Source organism: Sus scrofa, chromosome 15, assembly GCF_000003025.6.
Source record: "Sus scrofa isolate TJ Tabasco breed Duroc chromosome 15, Sscrofa11.1, whole genome shotgun sequence".
Taxonomy (NCBI): domain Eukaryota; kingdom Metazoa; phylum Chordata; class Mammalia; order Artiodactyla; family Suidae; genus Sus; species Sus scrofa.
The window spans coordinates 96,821,561-96,843,064 of NC_010457.5; the positions used below are offsets into that span (position 1 = coordinate 96,821,561).

The 21,504-nt window shown below is 35.2% G+C and overlaps 1 protein-coding gene across 1 annotated transcript in view; it reads right to left on the minus strand.

Moving 5' to 3' along the window:
* Positions 1 to 21,504, minus strand: part of TMEFF2 (transmembrane protein with EGF like and two follistatin like domains 2) — a 261,948-nt gene that overhangs the window by 226,660 nt on the left and 13,784 nt on the right. Inside the window, exon 4 of the mRNA XM_021075732.1 lies at positions 18,010 to 18,036. Within this exon, the coding sequence (XP_020931391.1) occupies positions 18,010 to 18,036 (27 nt within the window). The remainder of the gene's footprint in view (positions 1 to 18,009; positions 18,037 to 21,504) is intronic.

Genomic DNA, 21,504 nt, shown 5'->3' on the forward strand with positions numbered 1-21,504 from the left:
GAAAGTAATTTGATAATACAGACCAGGAAAGAAAGCTTGTAATGTTTTAAAGCCTCCACGTTTCAGCTATCTGAAAAATTCAACCACAACATGCAGATGGATTAAAGCCACCTAAACTCTCACTGTAGTTGAGATTTTCAACGTTAGCAAATTTTAACTTTTCAACAGGAGAAAATAACTTTTATTCCAACCCCAAATCTTCATTGGCTTTAGAATTAAAATAGTTCCATCCTAACTACACAAACCTACAAAGTAACTTGTCTACAACCCACAAAATAGGCATGATATGAGCTCCCCCTACTGGTCCAACACTGTTCCCACTTCATGAATCCAGTCAGGGATCACTTCTGCGAGTTGTAGAGGGAAACGGAGTTGCAGTTTAGGGTTAAAGAGGAGGAAGAGCTAAACAAGCTTAAAACAACCCCAAGCACAACAAAACAGAAAAACAACTCTCCTTTGTGAAAGAAATATGCAAAAGCCATGTTTACAAATATTTGACAGCACCTTTAAGCCCCCATCCAAGTGGACAGGTGAGTGCACTAAACGGCTGTCACTCTCAGTCTGGTCTGGTGTCCTCATTTGCATTCAGATACAGTAACTAGCAGAATTTAATTTAGTGATGCTATATATAAACAGCAGAATTTCTCCCTCTAACAGCACATGTGAAAGGCTACAGGTTTTAGAGAAATAAAACAGAGTAGCACCATGGAGGATGAACAAAGCCTATCTGAGGGCCTTGGGTTTTCTGCATTTGAAAATGACTTCACTATGTTGCTATGTGAACTGGGAAACTAAAGGTGGAAGCCATAAGTTTTATATTTCAAGCTACTCAAATTAGTTGTCTCCAGAGAAGAAAATCCAATGAGAGAATCAATGGCAAATATAGGTAAAGTGCTATTGTGGGGACATTCACACTGTCAAAGCAGGAGAATTGCTATAAAGGTGTTGCTAGTGATAAGCTGTTACAGAAAAAATATAATGAAAGAAGTGGAACTCCCACTCTTTGAGTCAGCATAAGGGAGCTGTTTCATGATATTTGCTATATTTGTAAGGCTGCAATTTGATTATACCTGGTTCTGTTATCACAATCTGTTACATATCCCACATAGAATATAAATACGTAAAGCCATTTAAAGTCCAAATTATAGAGCTGTTTATTTTTATATTTTACCTTTTACTGCCATGCCAGTGATGATATTTAAGTGGTATAAATTTAAAATGGTAAGTGAAAAACAAAAACATCAATAGATGCAGGCTTTACTGAAAAGACACTGGTTGAAAAATCCCAAAAGTACATCAATCTGCTTCCCTCCTAAAGTCTGAGAAAATTGCTTTAGATGACTACAATAGGCTCAATGCATGGGTTTGTTTTTTTTTAATGATGCTTTTTATGAAACATTTTCACATCTTAAAAGCAAACCTATATATTCATTCATTTTGAATGTGTGTGGAGGATTTGGGGAGTACAAAATGAGGTGACAGTTTTGTTATCTTGTTTCCTTCTTCTTTCTAGATCCTTTACATTGGCATATGACATTGTTCACACCAATATCAATATGGAAATGCGTGGAAGGTAATTAGAGTAGACATGAGACACCAGTGTATCTGTCATCTTCTCACCACCTTTTTTGCCATCATCCTAATTAGGTCAGGGTCATCTTTACCTATTCTACGATAATAATCCTTTTTGCTGTTTTCTTTGCTTCTCCTCTTGTTTCATCTATAATTCATTCTCCACACAGCAGCCAGAGCACTCTTTTAAAAATATAAGCCAGATTATATTACTATCCTCAAATGCTTTCTATGACACTATAAATAAAACCCCAATTCTTTATGACTTCTCCACTCTCCTCTTCTACCACACTCCTTCTCAACTACCGTGCTCAGAACTGCACTTCCCTTCTTCCCGTTTCCGAATTTCACTAAGGTCTCCCTTAGGGCCCTGGCATTTGCTCTTCTTGCTCTGAGAGTCCTGCCTCAGGATCTTGGTGCACATTTCTTTCTAATAATTCAGGTGTTCACTGCAAATTTCATTCTTCCCACAAAATCCAGTCCCTCTGAATTATACCACCCTGTTTTACTTCATTAAAAGAAATTCCTTGTTTCTTGACAAGAAAAGAAAAGAAATGTTCTTGTTTATTTATTCACTTGGGTTATGCCTATTTCTTGCCTTTAGAGTTAAGCTTCATGTGAACAGGGACTTTTTTCTGTATCTCAAACATCTAAAACATGGCTGGCACAAAGTATAATACTATTATGCCATGTTGTCAAAATAAGAGATAAGGACTGGATTATCAATAAATATCAGTGGAATAAATTCTCTAAATAATAAAAAAAAACAGTATGGCAAGGGAAAATAAAAAAAAAAGAGGCAAAAAAAAAACAGTATGTGCACGTGTATGTGGGTGTGCATGTAGGACTAATAAGTCAAAGTTACATTACGCCGAAAGCATAGATGTTTCACTTAGTGCAAAATTTCTCCTTAACAGCAACATTTTTTTAATTTATTTTTTACTTAAAAATTTTTTATTATAGTTGATTTACAATGTTCTGTCAATTTCTTCTGTACGGCAAAGTGACCCAGTTATGCACATATATACATTCTTTTTCTCACATTATCCTCCATCATGTTCCAACACAATGATTAGATAGATGTAGTTCCCTGTGCTATACAGCAGGATCTCATTGCTTATCCACTCCAAATGCTAAAGTAGCAATATCTTTTTTAGCAAATGAATAAATGTTTAATATATTTTAATATGAAAGATTATGTGTCTTTATTTTAAATCTTGGATTTAAAGATGTGTTGCAGAATACACAGGAAACTATAGCTTCAGGAGCCTGGGTTTAAAACCTGGTTGTGCCCCTAACTACATAGTTGTGGACAAGTAACTTCACCTTTGCGTCTTTTATTTTCTTCATTGGGAAATGGAGGTGATATGTCTTTCTTGAAGAGTTATAACAAATATTTACTATTAGGCTATAAAACCCCTGAGACAGAGTAGGTGCTCATTATAAGTATCTTAATAAAAGACAGTATAAATTAATCTTTAAAGTGTTACATTGGACTTATCAATTATTGGAACAGATAAGCTGTAGGAACTTTAGTGATTCATGTAATTAAATGTGTATGTAAATTAGCAGTGATGTGTCTTTATCAGTGTTTCCATAATTGCTCATTTTGAAAGCATCACAGCTAAAAGCAATATACTATTTGAAGCACTTTTCCACCTATTCCTTTTCACTCCCAGGAACCTCAGGGAGTAGTATGCAGCTAAAGCATTTTTTCTTTGGCTTGGCTTTGTCCCAGAGGTACAAAAATTAGAAATTTTGTCAGAAGAAATGCTCCCTCAGCATTATCAGTAAACACTGTGTGCTAGAAATGTCAGAAAAAGCACTTTTAAATTCATAGATATTTAGAACTGAAAACTACTTGGAAAAAGTTAGAGAAAAAAATCTCTGAATGTAGAAAAATTTAAGTCTTGGTTGAAACAAATACATTATTCAGTGTCAGAGAGTCCCTTTCATGAGTTCACTCAGCCAATCCTTTGTAATTCACTATAATGAGCTTTGCCTTCTATGACCATGTGCAGGTGTTGTAAGAAGTACCTGCCCTAGCATGTGAGGGGGTGACAAGAATAGGATGTGCTCCACAAGATCAAGCCTTTAACTGTTGCCTTAAAAAAAAAAAAAAAAAAAAAAAAAAAAAAAAAAAAAAAAAGAGGAAATGGTTGAATGGAAGTAAGCAGCTCTAGATCTGAATTTTTCTCTCTTCGCAGATATTGAAAAGGTTTGAATTGCATTCTATGCATTTTTATCTCTTTATCCTCTCCCTTCAGACAGGGTTATCCCTACAGAGAGAAGGAACAGGAGTTCCATGGTGGCTCTGGTAATGAATCCAACTAGTATCCATGAGGATGTGGGTTTGATTCCTGGCCTTGCTCAGTGGGTTAATGATCTGGTGTTGCCGTGAGCTGTGGTGTAGGTTGCAGATGCAGCTTAGATCTGGCGTTGCTGTGGCTGTGGTGTAGGCCAGTGGCTACAGCTCCAATGCCACCCTGAGTCTGGTAACTTCCATATGCCGTGGTTGAGGCCCTAAAAAATAAAGACCAAAAAAAAAAAAGCACCAGAGAGCAGTTCCACGAATGCTCATGTTGTCATATAATGGCAGCCTCCAAACTCTCCACTAATATACATATTTTTAATTTCTGCACATTGCCCAAGATATTTTCAAGAATCATCCAGAATCATACAATAGAAAATAAAAACTTGGAATATAGGTCCTTTGAAGACTTTCCTTACAATATATTACCCTCCTGTAGAAATTCCTAAAAAATTTGCATTAAGATAGGTAAACATTTGTGAAAGAGACTGAAAAAAAGAATGATTTCAAACTGATGAAATAATTCCTATACGGAAATTCTTTTAAGTGTCCAGCTTGAGGCTTAAGTAGTCTAAGGTTCAGAAGGAGAGACTCAAGCAGTTACAATCGGTGGATCATTCATTAGGTCTCCACATGCCCTTCAACAAAGGGCAATAGAGAGAATACCACTAATGAGATTGCAGGGGCCAAGAGACAAATGGGGTTGGAGCAGACCTTCCCAAATTGTATACCATAGATTACTAATTTCTTTGGTTTTTACTATCTCTGTTTAAGAAAAATGTTTCATGGTCAGGTGTTCTTTTAAAACACGGTTAAAACAAAACTTAGCAAGCTTCTTTACTGTAATGTTTCTTATGTGACTAAGGTGACCAATCATCCCCGTTTTTGCAGAACTGAGGAGTTTCCTGGGAGGTAGGATTTTCCATGCAAAAGCTGGAAAAGTCTTAGGCAAACTGGAGCAAATTGGTCACCCTATCTGTGATTCTTCCAAATACACTCCATTTCTCGGTCTCACTTAACTGGATACCCTCAGGTATAACAGCATCTTGAGGCATTCAAGTTCTACCGAACACATTTCAAAAGTGCTGGGGTAAGGGAAGGTTGTCAGATCTCCTACTCAGCAGTATGAAGCATTGATTTCAACTGTTGTCCTGTCTGGCAAGAACAAAATCTGTTTTTCCTAATGAAATATCCTCTGGCAACATTAAACGCTATTTTAGAGGGGTGAGAAAAACCTGTGTGCGATAGAGTGAGGAAGAAAATCTATGTCTGGAATACCTTTTTCTTGATTTTCTTCTCAAAACATGTAAGTGTTGGGGTATAAAAACTATTGAGGGAGAAATGCACTAACTGAGAAAATAGTGCATGTGTTAACATGGAAAGAAATGTTAAAAGTTGGAACACATAAAAAACAAAAGTAAAGCCTGCCGAGGCCTGCAGATATTTAACAGTCCAGATTTTTTGTTCCTTCTGTGGACCCTAAAAAATCTCTTTTGACAAAACATTGAACACCACCGCTTTCTCCTTTCTCCTGCTATTTTGCATTGAGGAATCCTTTTCTCTCTCGCCAGATTGCTCTCCTATCTTGTTTCTTCAAACTCTTCATTTTATCCCCTATAAATATCTTCTTTTATATCCGAGCATAGCATTATCATATTGTTCCAGTTTCATTCATGGGGGGAAATAGATAGGAAAAAAAGAAAAGAGCATGGGATGTGGGAAAGAGCTGTGACTCAGAGTTGGTGGAAGAAATAGAATCACTCCACAGATTTCTTGAGGAATGACAACTCCTGGCATTTCTGATGCCTACTCTAAGTAAGTCGAGGGCCATAGTTAGCAGTTTCTGGGAGGTGGGAGAGTGGTCTCCAGGTTCACACAAGCATCAATTAATTACTATTGTAGGAGTTGACATCTTACCCTGCCAATTCATTCATCCATGCATTCATTTCACAAATATTCATCACGCACCACTATCTGCCAGGTACAATTCTATGAAATTCCACTGGTTGCATCTTTCCTTCCAGTTTGATGACAGTGCAGTGACTTACTTTAAAGTCATTCCCTCTGAATCTCTACGGCATCACATGGAGGCTCCCCCTTTCCCCCTCCCATACACCCGGTGCACATTTCCTAAGTTGAAAGCTGAAGCTCACAGAGTTCTACTTTCTTATTTCATTAAAGTGAGAAACTTTCTAGATCCAAGGAACTAATATCCAGTGTTTTATTTTCCAAGTAATAGTCTTCTAGGACTAAAGAACATTTTATGCAGAATAATTATTATAATTCCTTGAAAACTCAGAAAAGACAGGCTTTTTTCCACTGGTTCAGTGTCAAATTAAATGAAGGTACCAAATGGATTTCCAAATGATTCTATTCTCTGGCCAAAGTCATTTGGTATTTTAATAAGTAATTTGGATGTGGGATAAAGTATTCACATAGGGTAAAATTACCTCAATTACCTACAAACTAACTAGAATCCTAAAATAACTTCATTTTTTTTTTTCTCTGCACACCACTTTTAGGAGAACGGGTAAATCACAGATGAACAAGTTGATATACTAGTATCAGATGCCATGCACTTCAAAAATAAAGGAAAGGCCTTTTAGCTTGCAGTCTATATTTTTGCTAGACTCCTTTCAGATTCCCTTAATTTTCTTTAGATCCTGGATATGTAAGCAAGTACCTGTTTTTGAAGCTGTTTTTGAATATCACCTTAATCCCTTATTCTTGGTGGAATGGATTATTCTGTTACTTTTGTTTTTTCAGTCCTCTTCTATTAAGTTAAAATAATTCTACCATTATTTTAGCCCAAGAAACTCTTCACATTTAATTCATATCAGAATTTCGATAACAAACTATAGTATGCAAACGGTAATGGAAACATTTCAAAATTTAAGCACATTTTTAAATTTTTGTTAGTATTAGGGCCTTAGTTCAGCTGAGCAAATATCTAATGAGATCCTACTAAGCACTTGGTCTTATGGTCTGCATTTAGGGTATTAACAATTAGCTCCAGCTACATATAGAAGCAGGTTATTTCAATGAATCAGGCTGGTGATTCAAAGTGGAATTGTATTTAGTCCAAACAGAAGACTGAAGGAAATCTTCCCGTAGTATATGATCCCTGATTTAATCTTGGAAAATGAATAATATTTAGGCAAAAGCATGGAATAGGTTTCAGAAAGAGGGAAGAACACTGGCAAAGCAAAGAGGCATGAAATCTATTGATGTTGCAGCCCAGTTAACTACTCTCAATGAAAAAGTACACTGGAATTGTCAAGTAGGTAAAGGAGACTAAAGATGAGGATGGAGAGGCAGGTACTGGAGCAATTCTGGAAGTCTTTCTATCTCCTACTGGGAAGACTGACTTTTCTTCTAAGGCTGAGGGACAACTATTGTGGGTTGAGTTGTGAGCAATGGAATGATATGCTCAAAATATTTTCTATAAATCATTCTGACTGTGAGTAAGAAAAAAATTTAGGATGACAAGACTGGAAGAAGGGAGACCTGTTAGGAGGCTCTTTTTTTTTTTTTTTTTAATCCAAAAAGACAAGAGAGGACTAGGGACTGAAATAGGGGATTGATGAAGGGTCTGGACATAGAGATTTGAGAACTATTCACAACAGAAAATTTGTAAAAGGTGCTGATTTATAGGGTTGGTCTGGCTTTATAATTCTGCCATGTTCTGTTTCAAAGCAGAGTTTGGTGTAAGGGAGCTCTCTCTTTATAAAAGGTCAAGAGTGTTTCCTTAATCAATGCCTGAACATGGTTGGACAGCATGGACCTCAAAAGCAATGAGAACATGAGCTTCCAGAATGTAACTGTTTAATACCATCCCACCAGTTAAGATGAAGTATAATATCTCTACCAATTCCCTTTTTTTTTTTGTCTCTAAAGTGCCAGCTGTGTTCCTCTTTAATTGTATTTAAAAATAACACTTACTTTCAAAGATAAGCACATTCAAGCTGCTATTATGGTTGTCTTTTGACTAACGGAATAAAATCTTCAACATTGTAAACTCTCCAGCCCTTAAGGATTAGACCTCAAACTGCATCAGCAAGCTTGAAGCGCTTGGGAAGGATGACACTATTCGGCTCAACATGTTTTTCACCAAGTTTTCACCACTACCACTTAGATCAAAGTGTCAGAAATTATACTTGCCGAAGGTCACAGTTTTTCTGTTAGTGCTACAGTCTCTGGAGAGGATGGTTGGTCAGTGCATCTGGAATGACTCTTGCCCTAATTCAATGCTTACAAGACAGTGCAAAATTTCTCAACTTAGCCAGGATCGAATATGTGCAGAGTATCTTATTTTTGTGTAGAGGTCGTAACAGAAATAGCTTCCCTCTTTAACGGATTCCACTAACACTGATCTTTCTGTTTGTGGCCTTCACCAACAGAACAGCTATCCAGTCAGCCAAACTATGGCATTAAGGAGTAAGAAAAGCTGCTGGAAAATGAGAGAACATGGGGGAGAAGATTAAGCTTATAAGGAATATATTTATTATTTTATATTAAATACATACTTATTTAATTAGGAACTCGTCCTGCTTAATGATCCATCTGCTGAACAACTTCTTGGAAGCATCAGTCCAACCTTATTTAAAATCCAGTTAATTTCCCTTTTATTCTACTCAGAGAGAGATCAGCAAGGAATGCAAAACCAAAATATCTTCAGAACCAGTTTACTAACTGAAAGTCACTGGAATAATTCTTTTGGTTTGACTCATTGAGCCAGAATGCTAACATTATTTAAACATATTGTTTTCTATTTATTCTTGGATTTTTTTAAATCCCAAAGCTATAACAAGTGTGTAATTCACCAGAGAAAATGGAATTGCTCTTTGTTAAGTACATGTTGAAAATCATATGCTCCAATATGTATTGTACATTTAGTACAGTAAAAAAGCTATATTTTCAAATCCAAATTTGAAGCAAAGTCAACGCAATTTGGCATGCACTGCTGCATGCAGAGAGATTTTTATGTATTAAATACTGTCTGGTAATACCTGATATGTTCTGCTTGGTTACAAATATCGAAACAAGAGAAGGATGTTTTAAATAAAATCCTAAATATAAAAATATCTTAAGAGAAAAAAATGGATTCGACCACTGCACAACCTAGGATATCTATTTATAAAGGATCATAGATAATGTGCCTCTGATGGGCAGCAGAGTGACACATATAGGAGAATCAAGGGATACTCTGGCGAATATACCATGGACTCCTGAACATTGATGACAACCAGACAAAAGAAACATTATCTTCTGTCTTTTAATTACAGAAGTCTTCCTCACTTCCTCCGTTACTTGGACACAGGGCATCCTCCACACAGATCTTGTGAAATCACAGGTCAAATCACAACATGCTCTCTGCTCCAGATCCTTGACGGCTCCCAGCTCACTCACAGGAAGAGCCAAACCCTATGAGAGGTGGTCTTCAGGGTCACCCCCACCACCCCCCTCTCACTCTCTCATCTCCAAGCACCCTGTCACTCACATCAGTCCAGCTAATATCATGATCTTCTTGGAGCACCCCAGTTATGCACCTGCTTCAAAGCTTCTGCAACTGCTGTTCTTCTGGAATGCCTTTCCCTCACCTATTTGCAAGCTTTGCTCATTCATTTCCTTCTTATCTTTGTCCAGGCCTTCTTGATGACCCCAAATATATTAGCAACCCCAAACATTCTTTATCCCACACTTCTCTCTTACCCAGCGCTCATCACATGACAATCTACATTTTTCCTGGTTTGTTTGTTTACTGTTTGGCTCTTTTCACATGAAATAAGCTCTGCAAGGGTAAAACCTGTGCCTGTCTTGTTCCCTGTTTTAAATTTTATAGATCATAGAGGATGCCATGGTCCAATGTCTGCATTTCCTCCTTCTCAGCTGCTGGGGAGGTGGTACACAGACAGCCTACAGCTGAGTGCCTCTCTTGGTCAAATGTGAAGCTGAAGAGAGTCACGTGGCCCAAGGTAACACAACCTTCTTCGGGTTGTCCATATCAGTGGTGATATCAATTGTGGTGTGGGAAGGCCCAGCCCCATCATCTGGATTAAACACAACTCATAGGGGCCATTCCATTCTGAGAGCTCCTTATGGGTGCTACTGTGCCTTTTTAAAACTGTACCAGTTCTTTTCCTCCCAGTCCTACACTCTTCCCTCCATATGATGCTGATCCTGAGAGCACTACTCCATGAACTTTGAAAGTACAGTTCTCAAACTCAGAGTCTACTTCCTGGGAAACCCTGAAAGGATCACAGACGAAGAAACTAAAAACATATTGTGTAAGTAACTTGTCTGTGGTCACTTAGCCAGTAAGGGGTGGAGCCAGGACCAAACCCACAGAGTCCAGTTCCAGAGCCTATGTTTTTAACTATCACTTCCTACTGTTACCCACACAACCATATACCCCCCTCCCAGAAATGTAAGGTATATTAAATACCTTAGTGTGAATATTTATACAAGAAAGGCATGGAATTAGGGATGGGAGATGAAAGGGGAAATTAATAGAAGAGAAGAGATAGCAAACCATTATAGACTGATGAGTGTGATTAACTTAAATAGCAAACCACAAAAAAAAACCCACAGGGGTTTGAGTACTACACTGAATAGAACAGATGATTCCAGAAATAAAAATGAGAGTGGGAAGGTGATAAAAAGATGGGATAATGAAATCTCATATGATTGTTGGTAGGATTTATGATCTATAACACAAGCTATGGGGTCTGTCTGATACAGTGGTTGCAACTACTGTAAGAGGTGAGGTAATCTTGTAGACTTTAGTTTCCTTCCTTGAAATTTATGGACTGGCTTAGTTACCATATGTACTGTTATTGGCATTTCGGGTAAAATGGTATTTTTTTTTCCTGACCATAATGCACACATCCAAAGGCTATTATTGTGATTAAATAAATCAATGTTATAATAGTATTTTTATAAACTATAGAGTGTTTTACAAATAATTATACCTGAGTGAGGAATCCTCACAGATTTATCTAATTCACACTGTTATCAAGTAGAATTCTAATAAAATCTCTCTATCTATTTTAAAAGAATTTCTTTCAAAAAAGCTCAAATCCCAGAGTTCCCATTGTTGCTTGGTGGTAATGAACCCAATAGTATCCATGAAGACTCGGGTTCAATTCCTGTCCTCACTCAGCAGGTTAAGGATCCAGCATTGCCATGAGCTGTGGGTGTAGGTTGCAGACTCGGCTCAAATCCTTCATTGCTGGGGCTGTGGCATAGGCCCCCAGCTGCAGCTCTGGTTCGACCCTTAGCCTGGGAACTTCCATATGCTGCATATAAGGCTCTAAAAAGAAAGGAAAAGAAACAAACAAACAAACCTCAAATCCCCTTAGAAAAACTTTGCAATGCTTAGCATCTTGAGGAAAATTCTTCCTTGTAAGTATCCTGAATCCCCAGCATTATGAATCCCTCCCATTTCTTCTTTTTTGGATTTCTATGGAGGCAATATGCCTGCCCTTTTAATAATTATCCACTTTTTTGAATTTTTGAACATTATTCCTTATTTCTTGTCTATCTTATAGAACTGCAGTTCCTCTGATATCAACAGTGTCATTTCACCCCCTTCAAGGTGCAAAGCTAGCCTCTCTCCTCCAAATATTGAAAACTGTGATGGGATTTGTAGACTTCTTATCTCAGCATCAGTACTTTAAAACATGAACCTAAAAATCACTATTTAAAAGATCCAATTTCTATTTTAAAAAATTTTTGCTGATGTGTGGTTGATTTAAAATGTGCTAATTTCTGCCATACAGAAAAGTGATTCATTCTTTTTCATTATGGTTTATCATAGGGTATTGTTATCATATAGTTATCATATACGATAATATGTATATCGTATACGATAATAATGTGTATTGTATTATTATCGTATAGTTCCCTATGCCATACAATAGGACTTTGTTATTTATCCATCCTCTATAATAGTTTGCTTCTGTTATCCCAAACTCCCAATCCATTCCTCCTTTCCCACCTTGACAACCACAAGTCTGATTTTTATAACTGAGTCTGTTTCTGTTTCATAGATAGGTTCATTTGTGTCATATTTAAGGTTTCACATATAAGTGATATCATATGATATTTGTCTTTTTCTGATTCAATTTCTAATTAAGCCACTCGGAGAAATAATATTCTTAGAGTAAATGGGAATAAAGAGCAAAAGTAATATAAATTCTTTTAATTTCATTTTAATATTTTGGAATCCAAGTTCTTTGCATTAGTTTATTATAATCGTCTTTTCCTATAAGCAGATATTATTCTCCTTTACTGATAAAAGCGAGTGAATCTCCAAGGAGACTGAGAGTAAAATCAAATAGGCATCCTTCAAGCCAATTAAAAATCTAGAATACAAATCTCCTGATTTGTAATCCAAAGCCATGTCTATGGCACTGCACACAATGATTACATTTATTTTTCTAGATATAGTTTTAAAAACACATACAGATGATTCAGGAAAAAAAGCTTGTAACATCCATTTCATATCCCCAAGCAATCTTCTCTAGAAATTCAGTCAATTGTTACTGTTCTACTGGGAAAAAAAAAGTCATTTTTATTTTTAAGTTGGTAGTCATGTGCAAAGACAAATGCAGCCATATTGGTAACAAGAGCTCCTTTCTCTTCCCTTTTCATTTTCCATCATTCTCACTTTGTTTTCTCCTTTCGTTTGCTTTTGGTATTTTCTAGTTTCATTATCCATTATCTATCTAATAAAATAGAGGTAGCATTCATGCTACCTCTATTTTATTACTCCATTACAGTATTGTTTATCTTTGAGGTACAGAGTAAGCCAATGGATTCCACCCTATGAAAACCCGAGATAATTTCAACTGTGTGTCAGGTGTCTATAAACTCATCCAGTCTTGTGACCTCTGATGCGTCCCTTCTTTCTCTGGTGTTGGACAGCAGCTTTCAGGTGTATGAACGGCAAAAGCAGGACAGTTTCTGCTTCCTCCCGATATATATTACCCTGGGAAAATCTGCAGACCTTACATACATAGTATAATGTCTTATCGAATCAGTATTTCAGCTGAAGCTGCTTATAACTGATGCCTGTCAGACTTTGGTTGTAATGTGTACGCAATGGAGAAAATACATGGTGAGGCATATTGTACTTGCCAAAATTTGACCATGACAGTAAGATGGAGAAGGTACAGACTGAGGTCAGGAAAGGGAATTGCTATAGCAACACAGAGGAGAAAAATCGCTTAGCCTTATATGAGAATATTTTATGGAATGAATATTCAGTTTCTTGTTATTTACAGTATATTTAACATTTTATATCTACAGGGGATTATTTTTCTTTTGATAATTAGAATCATAATTTTCCCACTGTGTGCTAAGAAAAAATTTACTTGTAAATCTCCTTAAGTGCAAAGAACTGTGTCATATTCAGCTTTATAGTCCCAGAAACCTTACCATGATCCCCAGGTTATATGAGGCGTGTTCGACTCAATTCCAGAATATCATCAAATCCACGTTAGAGATGTGAGAATTAAAAAAAAATTAATTTTTAAGTTCTCAAACTTGTTACAATACTGTTTTCTAGTTTTTAGCAATCTATATAATCAGAAATAGCCTAGGGTGTACAGTCTGTTGCAACATAAATATTTCTTGTTCTATCCAAAGTATATACGAGAAAAATGTCATAACTACATACATCCAAGTAAAATCATACAAAGCAAGTTTGCACGGGACCATTTTGCATTAAATAAAAATACACCATACCTGATTTGGGGCATTAATCATCACAATAACAATTACCTGGATTTATATTAAAATAAATATACAAATAATGGGTGTAAATTTAATTTAATTTGTTGCAGTACATATCTGATATTAATCTCTTAATTAAAGAGATCAATTATTAAAGAATTCTCTTAAAACTATATAATTATATAAGTTGTATAAATAGGCCCTGCATTTCATTCTACCTCATGAATTAAAAATATACCCATTGTATCAATGCTGTGTATTCTTAGAGACATTTTATGTCTATGGACATTATTATACAACTTCCCATAAGATGTTATTAAAATTTAACTGTAGATTCTTCCAGACTTCTATCAGGATAATATATTTATAATTATATTAATAGTTAAAATACAGTTTTTATGTTACTGGACTTATTTTTTGTTTTTAGGAATCCATCAAAACTCTAGTTAATGCAAAATACTGTTGCGAGTATGGAAAATATTAATGGTCTTATCCTTATAATATGACTGCAAGATTTTGAAAGAATAGCAGGTGTTAAAAATTGTCCCTTAACCACCCACACACTAGATTTTGAGAGGCGGCTCCTTTAATATTTTTTTTCTTACTTCAGTATTTGTTGCTTAAGGAAGTCCGTGGGTGGATAAGATGTTATTATCTCTCCTACACACACCCGTTTTCCTATTTACAACATTAAATCTCCACATATAGAAGTACTTGAACACCAACCCCTTTCTTTCTATTACTTTCTGAAATTCTTTGGAATTTGGTCCACACAGTATCACATATTACCTTCCTATAGGATGCATATATAGTTAATTATAATTTATCCTGAACTTCTTTTTTCAAGTGTGAGTCTATCCAAAAGGTTATTTGATGTAGATGCCTTTCAGATAAACATTTTTATTTGAAAACAGAATCCCATAAACAGCCAGTCTTATGTTTAAGACTAATAATAGAAAATTGTTCTTTGTATTAATGAGTTTTCTTAAACACGAAAAGAGAGGATACAGTCGGTGAAATGGGAAAAGCCAACTTTTAGGATCTGTAGGCAGCATTTGTTGCTTATTGTACAAATTACCTGAATGTGCATTTTGCAGACCATGTTAAAGACATGATAAACATATTTTATTAAATAAAGTTAGCCCTTTGAATTGTTTCACCTAAATAAATAGATAAAGATTTTTAAACTCTCTAAAAAATGTATGCTAACAAGATAACATAAATTGTATGAAACTTTTAGATCATTTTTATACTGCAGTAAAAATGTTCCCTCAAGTACAATAAATGACAAAGATATGCCCTCATGCAAGTGAGTCAAATTATTTTAAAAATAATCAGATCTAATCTTCAATGCTAATGCAATATTCACTCATTTAAAAATATAGGACAATACAAAAAAAGGTAAAAATTGATGTATTTTTAAAGTGATTTTGCATTTGGAGGTTTAATGATATCATTTGATAGACACACATAAGTGTTTTGCAAATAAGATTGTTTACTTCAGTATTCAGATCAATGCACTCCATTTGGGAATTATATTAGCTTTTGTTAAAAGAAATTAGAAAAATAACCACTAATCAACCAAAATGCTTGCAAAGATGCCCCAATTATTGGCTAAATACACACTATGAGAATATATCCTATAGAGACCAGTTAGCACAATCACTAGCCAGGATTGTCTGATTACCAAGCACAGGTAATCCAATCACTTCTGGTTAATTCAAAGGAAACTGATTCCAACTCCTCTGATACCTTGCTATTAGGAACTCTGTCAGAATAGAGAACAAGTCCATATTTTGTATAGCAAAGGCAGCAAGTCAAATATATTTTAAGCATAAACCAATAGATACATGAATTGGAATTGTGCAGGTCACTCTAAACTAGGTGTTTAAGTTCTAGTCAATAAGGTTTTATTTTTATCATTTTGTATTGAGTAAAAAATTACAGAAAATTAAAACTATTAGTATTTCAGAACAAAGTAACACAGACCAGAAAAAAATTCAGTAAAAACAAAACAAAAACAATGTGTGTCTGACTAAAGAAAATAAAGGGTGGGGAGGATTGCCTGGGTAGGAGTAAATACTCATTTATCACAACTTTCAGAAGAATAACTCTAAAAAGACTATACTCGGAATTAAATGGACTACACATTCATTTTCTTCTCAAAGCAATTATCTCTTAAGAAGTTGCTTCCCCTGCTCCCCCCACCAAGCTAGTATTATACTATAATTGAAAGGCAGGGTAAAACAAGAGAAAAAATAGTTTGCCACCAATATATGAAATTTATGTTATAAACATCATACTCAATAGATTAAAATGATGTCCTAAAAATCACCTTATTCAGATCACAGTGTAACATAATGAACCCAAGATTTCTATATAAACTGCAACAAGGAAGTGTATGACTTCACTGTCAATTGCATGTGCTAATTACAGTGACCAAAAACTGGAAACTAGTATCTGAAACATACACCACACTTATTATCTAAAAAAATGAAGAAATGATACATGAGAAGACTCAATCAGAAAAAAAAGTATACCATGAAGCTTTAACAAAAGGAGCAAAGAAGAAATTCTGTGTTTTGTTTTTAAAGGTAGTAAAAGATTAACAATTGTTGCATGAACAGTGGAACGGTTGAAATAACACAATATCTACCAAATTAAGTACTCTATACATAAAACTAAATAGTTGGGAAACACACAGAATTTTGCATAAAACTACTTCCTTCCAAAAGCAGCATTTTTTTTTAATTTTTTTTTATTTTTATTTTTTTTGTATTTTTAGGGCCCCACCCCTGGCATGTGGAGCTTCTCAGGCTAGGGGTCCAATCAGAGCTATAGCCGCTGGGCTACACCACAACCACAGCAATGCTAGATCTGAGACACACTACACCACAACTCATGGCAATGCCGGATCCTTAACCCAATGAGCGAGGACAGGAATCAAACCTGCGTCCTCATGGATACTAGTCAGATTCTACAGAGCCATGATGAGAACTCCCAAAAGCAACATTTTAAAAAACTGATTAATTTCCAAATATTCCAATGGTGAAGTATCTACTCAAGGAATATCTTTTTTCCTTTCTTTTTAAGATTTAATTTGTGTTAGAAATTAAACTTCTAGGAATGCCTTATTAGGAATACTATACTAACCAGCTAGGAAAAAAAGATTTCTTAGAAACTGTAAAAGATTGTTTTCACATCAAATGATGGTCCAATGTCATATGACATGGAAATATATCTCATACCCTCATTGTACTGAATCTTTACTCCTCCTCATTTCAGTCTTCATGAAAAAAAACTGTGCTCCCATATGCTGCTCTAATTGTATTCTCTGTGTATCGCTTATCGGCAATAGTTAAGCCTTTCCATCATTACATAAGGTAACGTGATAAACCTTTAAACTGTTGCCTAAACCAGAAAAGGTGAGCAGCAGAGATCTGACTTTCCTGAATCCAAGGCCTTCTATTCCTTATCTTTTATCAAATTCTTCATTTAAAAACTAACATTTACTTGGAAACATCCATGTAATCATTTTATACAACTTAAGCAAGGCCTTGAGAGACTGTTTATGTTTTTATTTATTTTCTTTTCATTATTCTTGTTGAAATCATAGTTAATTATTTTAGTTTTTTCTTCCTATGCTTAAAGATAGAATTTGTTTGGATTTCATTTGGAAAATCATTTTAGGAAATTTATAACGAAGGTTCAATCTACAAATAAAATCTTATTTGGCACTAAGTATATCAGATCAAATTTTGAAAGTTTTTGCCTGTCCCTTATCTCACATACTTCTTTAAAAACACAACTAAATCATGAAAACATATAACTTGTTTTAGTAAAAATAACTATAATTTAATCAAAGAAGTAAATGTACTATCTCATTTTCACTGGCTTAAAGTATGTTTATCTTTCTTACTTTTCTTTCATGAATTAAATAAAGTTCCTTCAATTCCAAACTATTAATTTGATGATTATGGCCTCATTTACATGATAGCCATGTGTGTGTTAATATCAATACCTTGTAATTCTACATTTTAAAAATCCAACATTTAAATGATTTTCTCCTGAGTTATCTGACCTGCCAAACGTGCTTGGAGGCTTCTGTTAGGAAGTTTTGACATGAAGATTTATTTCAAAGTAACTCAAACACATAAATAAACAGGAAGATTAGAGGGAAATAGAATTCTTAAGTATGGTTCATAAGTAAATCGAATAATTTATATGGTATAGACTCTTAATAAAGAGAAAGATATTTTTTGTTTTCTCTTTCCTAAAATTCAAATTGAGAAGTTATCTCAGATATCTGTAATGGTGAATACATCAGTAATTATCCATAAATAATATTGACATGTAAGTCTTCAAACATATAAAATGGCAATTCCTACCTCCATCTCCAGATCCCGATCCTGCATCTGGGGGGAAAAAGGAAATGATTTGTTTTTATTTGAAAAACATACTCAAAAAATATTTATAACTTTAAAAAACTTATATTTACTGCTCCATTAAGATGGTAATATAACTGAAAATTTACTGATATTTAATATGAAAAATATTCATTCACATCAATTGAGTATAATTTTTATAACATAACTTGTAAGATAAATTCCCTATTATATTCATTCTTAAACATCATGAAAAATGTATTACCTAGCTTTGGTAAAATTCCTAAACTTGTCTATGTAAATTTTTTTTTTTTTTTTGCTTTGTTTAGGGCTGCACCTGTGGTATATGGAAGTTCCCAGGCTAGGGATCAAAGCGGAGCTACAGCTGCAGGCCTATGCCACAACCACAGCAATGCCAGATCCAAGCTGTGTCTGTGACCTACACCACAGTTCAGGGCAACATTGGATCCTTAATCCACTGAGTGAGGCCAGGGATCAAACCCAAAACTTCATGGATCCTAGTCAGATTTGTTTCCCCTGAGCCAAGATGGGAACTCCCTAAAATTTTTAATTTTTATTTTAATTAAGATGAATTTAGTGCCAATAACAAAAAAAAAAAATTAAAAGTGAGATACTTATAACAATCACTGGGATTTTGAAATTAAACAGTCTAAGATATGTGGCAAATAAAGTCATAATTAAGGACTGTATATTTTTTTTTTTAGGGCCACGCCCACAGCATATGGAAGTTCCCAGGCTAGGGGTTGAATGCTGCAGCTGCTGGCCTACACCAGAGCCACAGCAATGCCAGATCCAGATCTGAGCCATGTCTGTGACTTACACCACAGCTCATGGCAATGCCGGATCCTTAACTCACTGAGCGAGGCCAGGGTTCGAACCACAACCTCATGGTTCCTAGTTGGATTCATTTCCACTGCACCACAATAGGAACCCAAGGATTGTTTTCTTGTACATTGCATATACAAAGGGAAAAAAGAGTTTAAAATTTAATATCTTTTCATATAAGAGCTAATATGTTTTTCAAATACCACAATTGTGGATGAGTCTATCTACAACCAAAAGCCTCCTTTGTTTTTAAAATCAGTAGAAGAGTCAGCTTTTGTCTCCATGATTAAAATTGGCCATACCCTAGGTAATGCTGGCAGAAAAGACAAAAACTTCCCTCTGTCTTTCTCTTTCTCCACTTCTCTCCTCTCCCCTCTATATAATTACAACTCTTGAAAGTTGTCCATTTCTGAGAACTAAGTTCCTGGGAACACTCAATTTCCTAGATGGAGTCAAGACCATTGATTTCCATCTGTTTCAACTTGTTAAGGTTTAACATCATCTTTCTTTTGTCTCTCTGCTTCCCTCCATTCTAAATACATTTGGTTATGTATTTTTAATGTTAATACTGGGAAATAAGACTAATACTGATATTCTTTGTCTTTGCCCTCATTTTACACTGAAATCTCAACTAGGGTTCTAGAACTACAAAAAAATGCCACTTCAACAAATTTGTGTTTGCTGTTTTAGACCAATGAAAATAAAACCCTACTTCTATTTGTTTGACTCCAGGACACTTTATTGAGAGGCATTTCATAGAAGGAAGCATGATGTATGAAGATCTACAGAAGGCTGATACAGGGAAAAAGAGATGCCTCCCCAGTAGTTCTCCCTTGTCATTATGTTAGACATTAACACCGCCATGAAGAAGCAGTAGTTTCAATTATCAGCTTTGGTGGAGCTCCGAACTAACTAAACTCACAGGGTCTAACACTTTATGAATCAGAACATCAAGTCATTAACTGCTTATGTGACTGAGGAGTGTGCCCTTGGGCAAGGATATCCTTTCCTTAAAGGCAAGGTAATTGGCAAAAACAGTTTACAATAAAAACTCTTCTTAGTAGACTCAAATAAGGATTTTATTTGAATGCTTTGACTCTTTTAAGGTAACAGATCCAGAAAGGCTGATGCATTCATTTCCTGATAGGAAAATAGTCCTGTCAACTGAACTGAGTCCTAAATCACGGCATAATCACTTTTGGGTAGGACAGTGCTTCAATGGTCAATGTTTGTCAAGTTTCCTTTTTGTATCCCTTCACAGCTAGAATTTTAACTGACTTTATTTGAATTAATTTGAAAGCTTAATTTCATATTACTTATAAAATCATCAGAGGCTAATAACAGGTTGCACTATTATAGCACTAATACCTTCTACTTGTGTTTTAGTTGAATGTGTGTAGTTTCTTGTTCCTTTCCCACTAAGACTGTAAATGTCTTTAAATCAAGAACCATTTCTTGTTCAGCTTTCTATATTTATATACACATAAAAGGAAATGCATAAAAGCGTATGGATTCCAAGCTCCAAACATACTCATTGGATAACATAAGGAATGGTATTCAACCCTCTTAAGCTTATTGGTCCTCTAGTCAATGGGGAGAGGACTGGACTGTTTTGAGGATAACTGCACAATAGCACATTTTAAATGCTTATCACTGTGTCTGGAAGATAATAATTAAAAATTTGAGTGAACATCTTACCCATTCATCTATAGCTTTTCTATTAAATGCATATGGCTAGAGAAAATCAAGAAAAGCAGCAGTAGTATTTTGGCTTGTATTTCACATGCATGTTTCTAAAAATTCAAAGGGCATGGTCCTTAAAACAATCTGTATTTGGCTTGACCCAAATTAAATATCTAGGGAAGAAAGGAGGCATATACTGGGAAAAAAAAAGTCACTTAAATCCGTGGCATCATTATAAAAAAGTGATGGGAAGCTTTAACACATTCTCCACTATAAAATGAATCATCTTGCCAAACAAGAGATAAGCAGCCTGCTAAAGCTTTATTAGTGAAACAGAAACACCTAAGAAACACCTAAGAAAAGAAGACCTGAATCTGGGCTCTTAGTCAATACATTTCTTATAAAGCAAAAAAGTGAAATTGACAGTGAGGCTATTGTGAATAGGAATAGGAAATAATTTTCCTGAAACAAACAAACAAACCCTGATTTGTAAGTTCAATGAAATATAATAAATGTAAAGGTATATCTTCTACTGCCTTTTATTCCCAGAGATCACAACTTGCCACCTCCACTCAGTGTCAAACAACATTAAAGAAAAAAATGGAAAATCTATGAAGAAAAGAATGAGAATCTCTTTCAGATCAAAAGTCAGAACTCCAATTTATTTACAGTCAGACCTGGTTAATCAAAATTACTTCGGTCCCTCCATCATTATTCAGATCAAAACCCTTTTAGATTTACAAGTCAATGGAAGGTGCATTCAGCAAGACTGACTTACTAATTAAATCCTGCAGAAATCTAAGTCTGTGAATAAGCTAGGGATGGATTACTCAATTGTGATTAAATTTTCTACTTGGTTAAGTATTTCTTTTCATAGTATAACCAACACATTAGGGACGATACTAGAAAGTCTGAATGAATCAGAAGAATGTTATTGCATGTGCTGACAAGAACGTGGAGGTTGGCAAA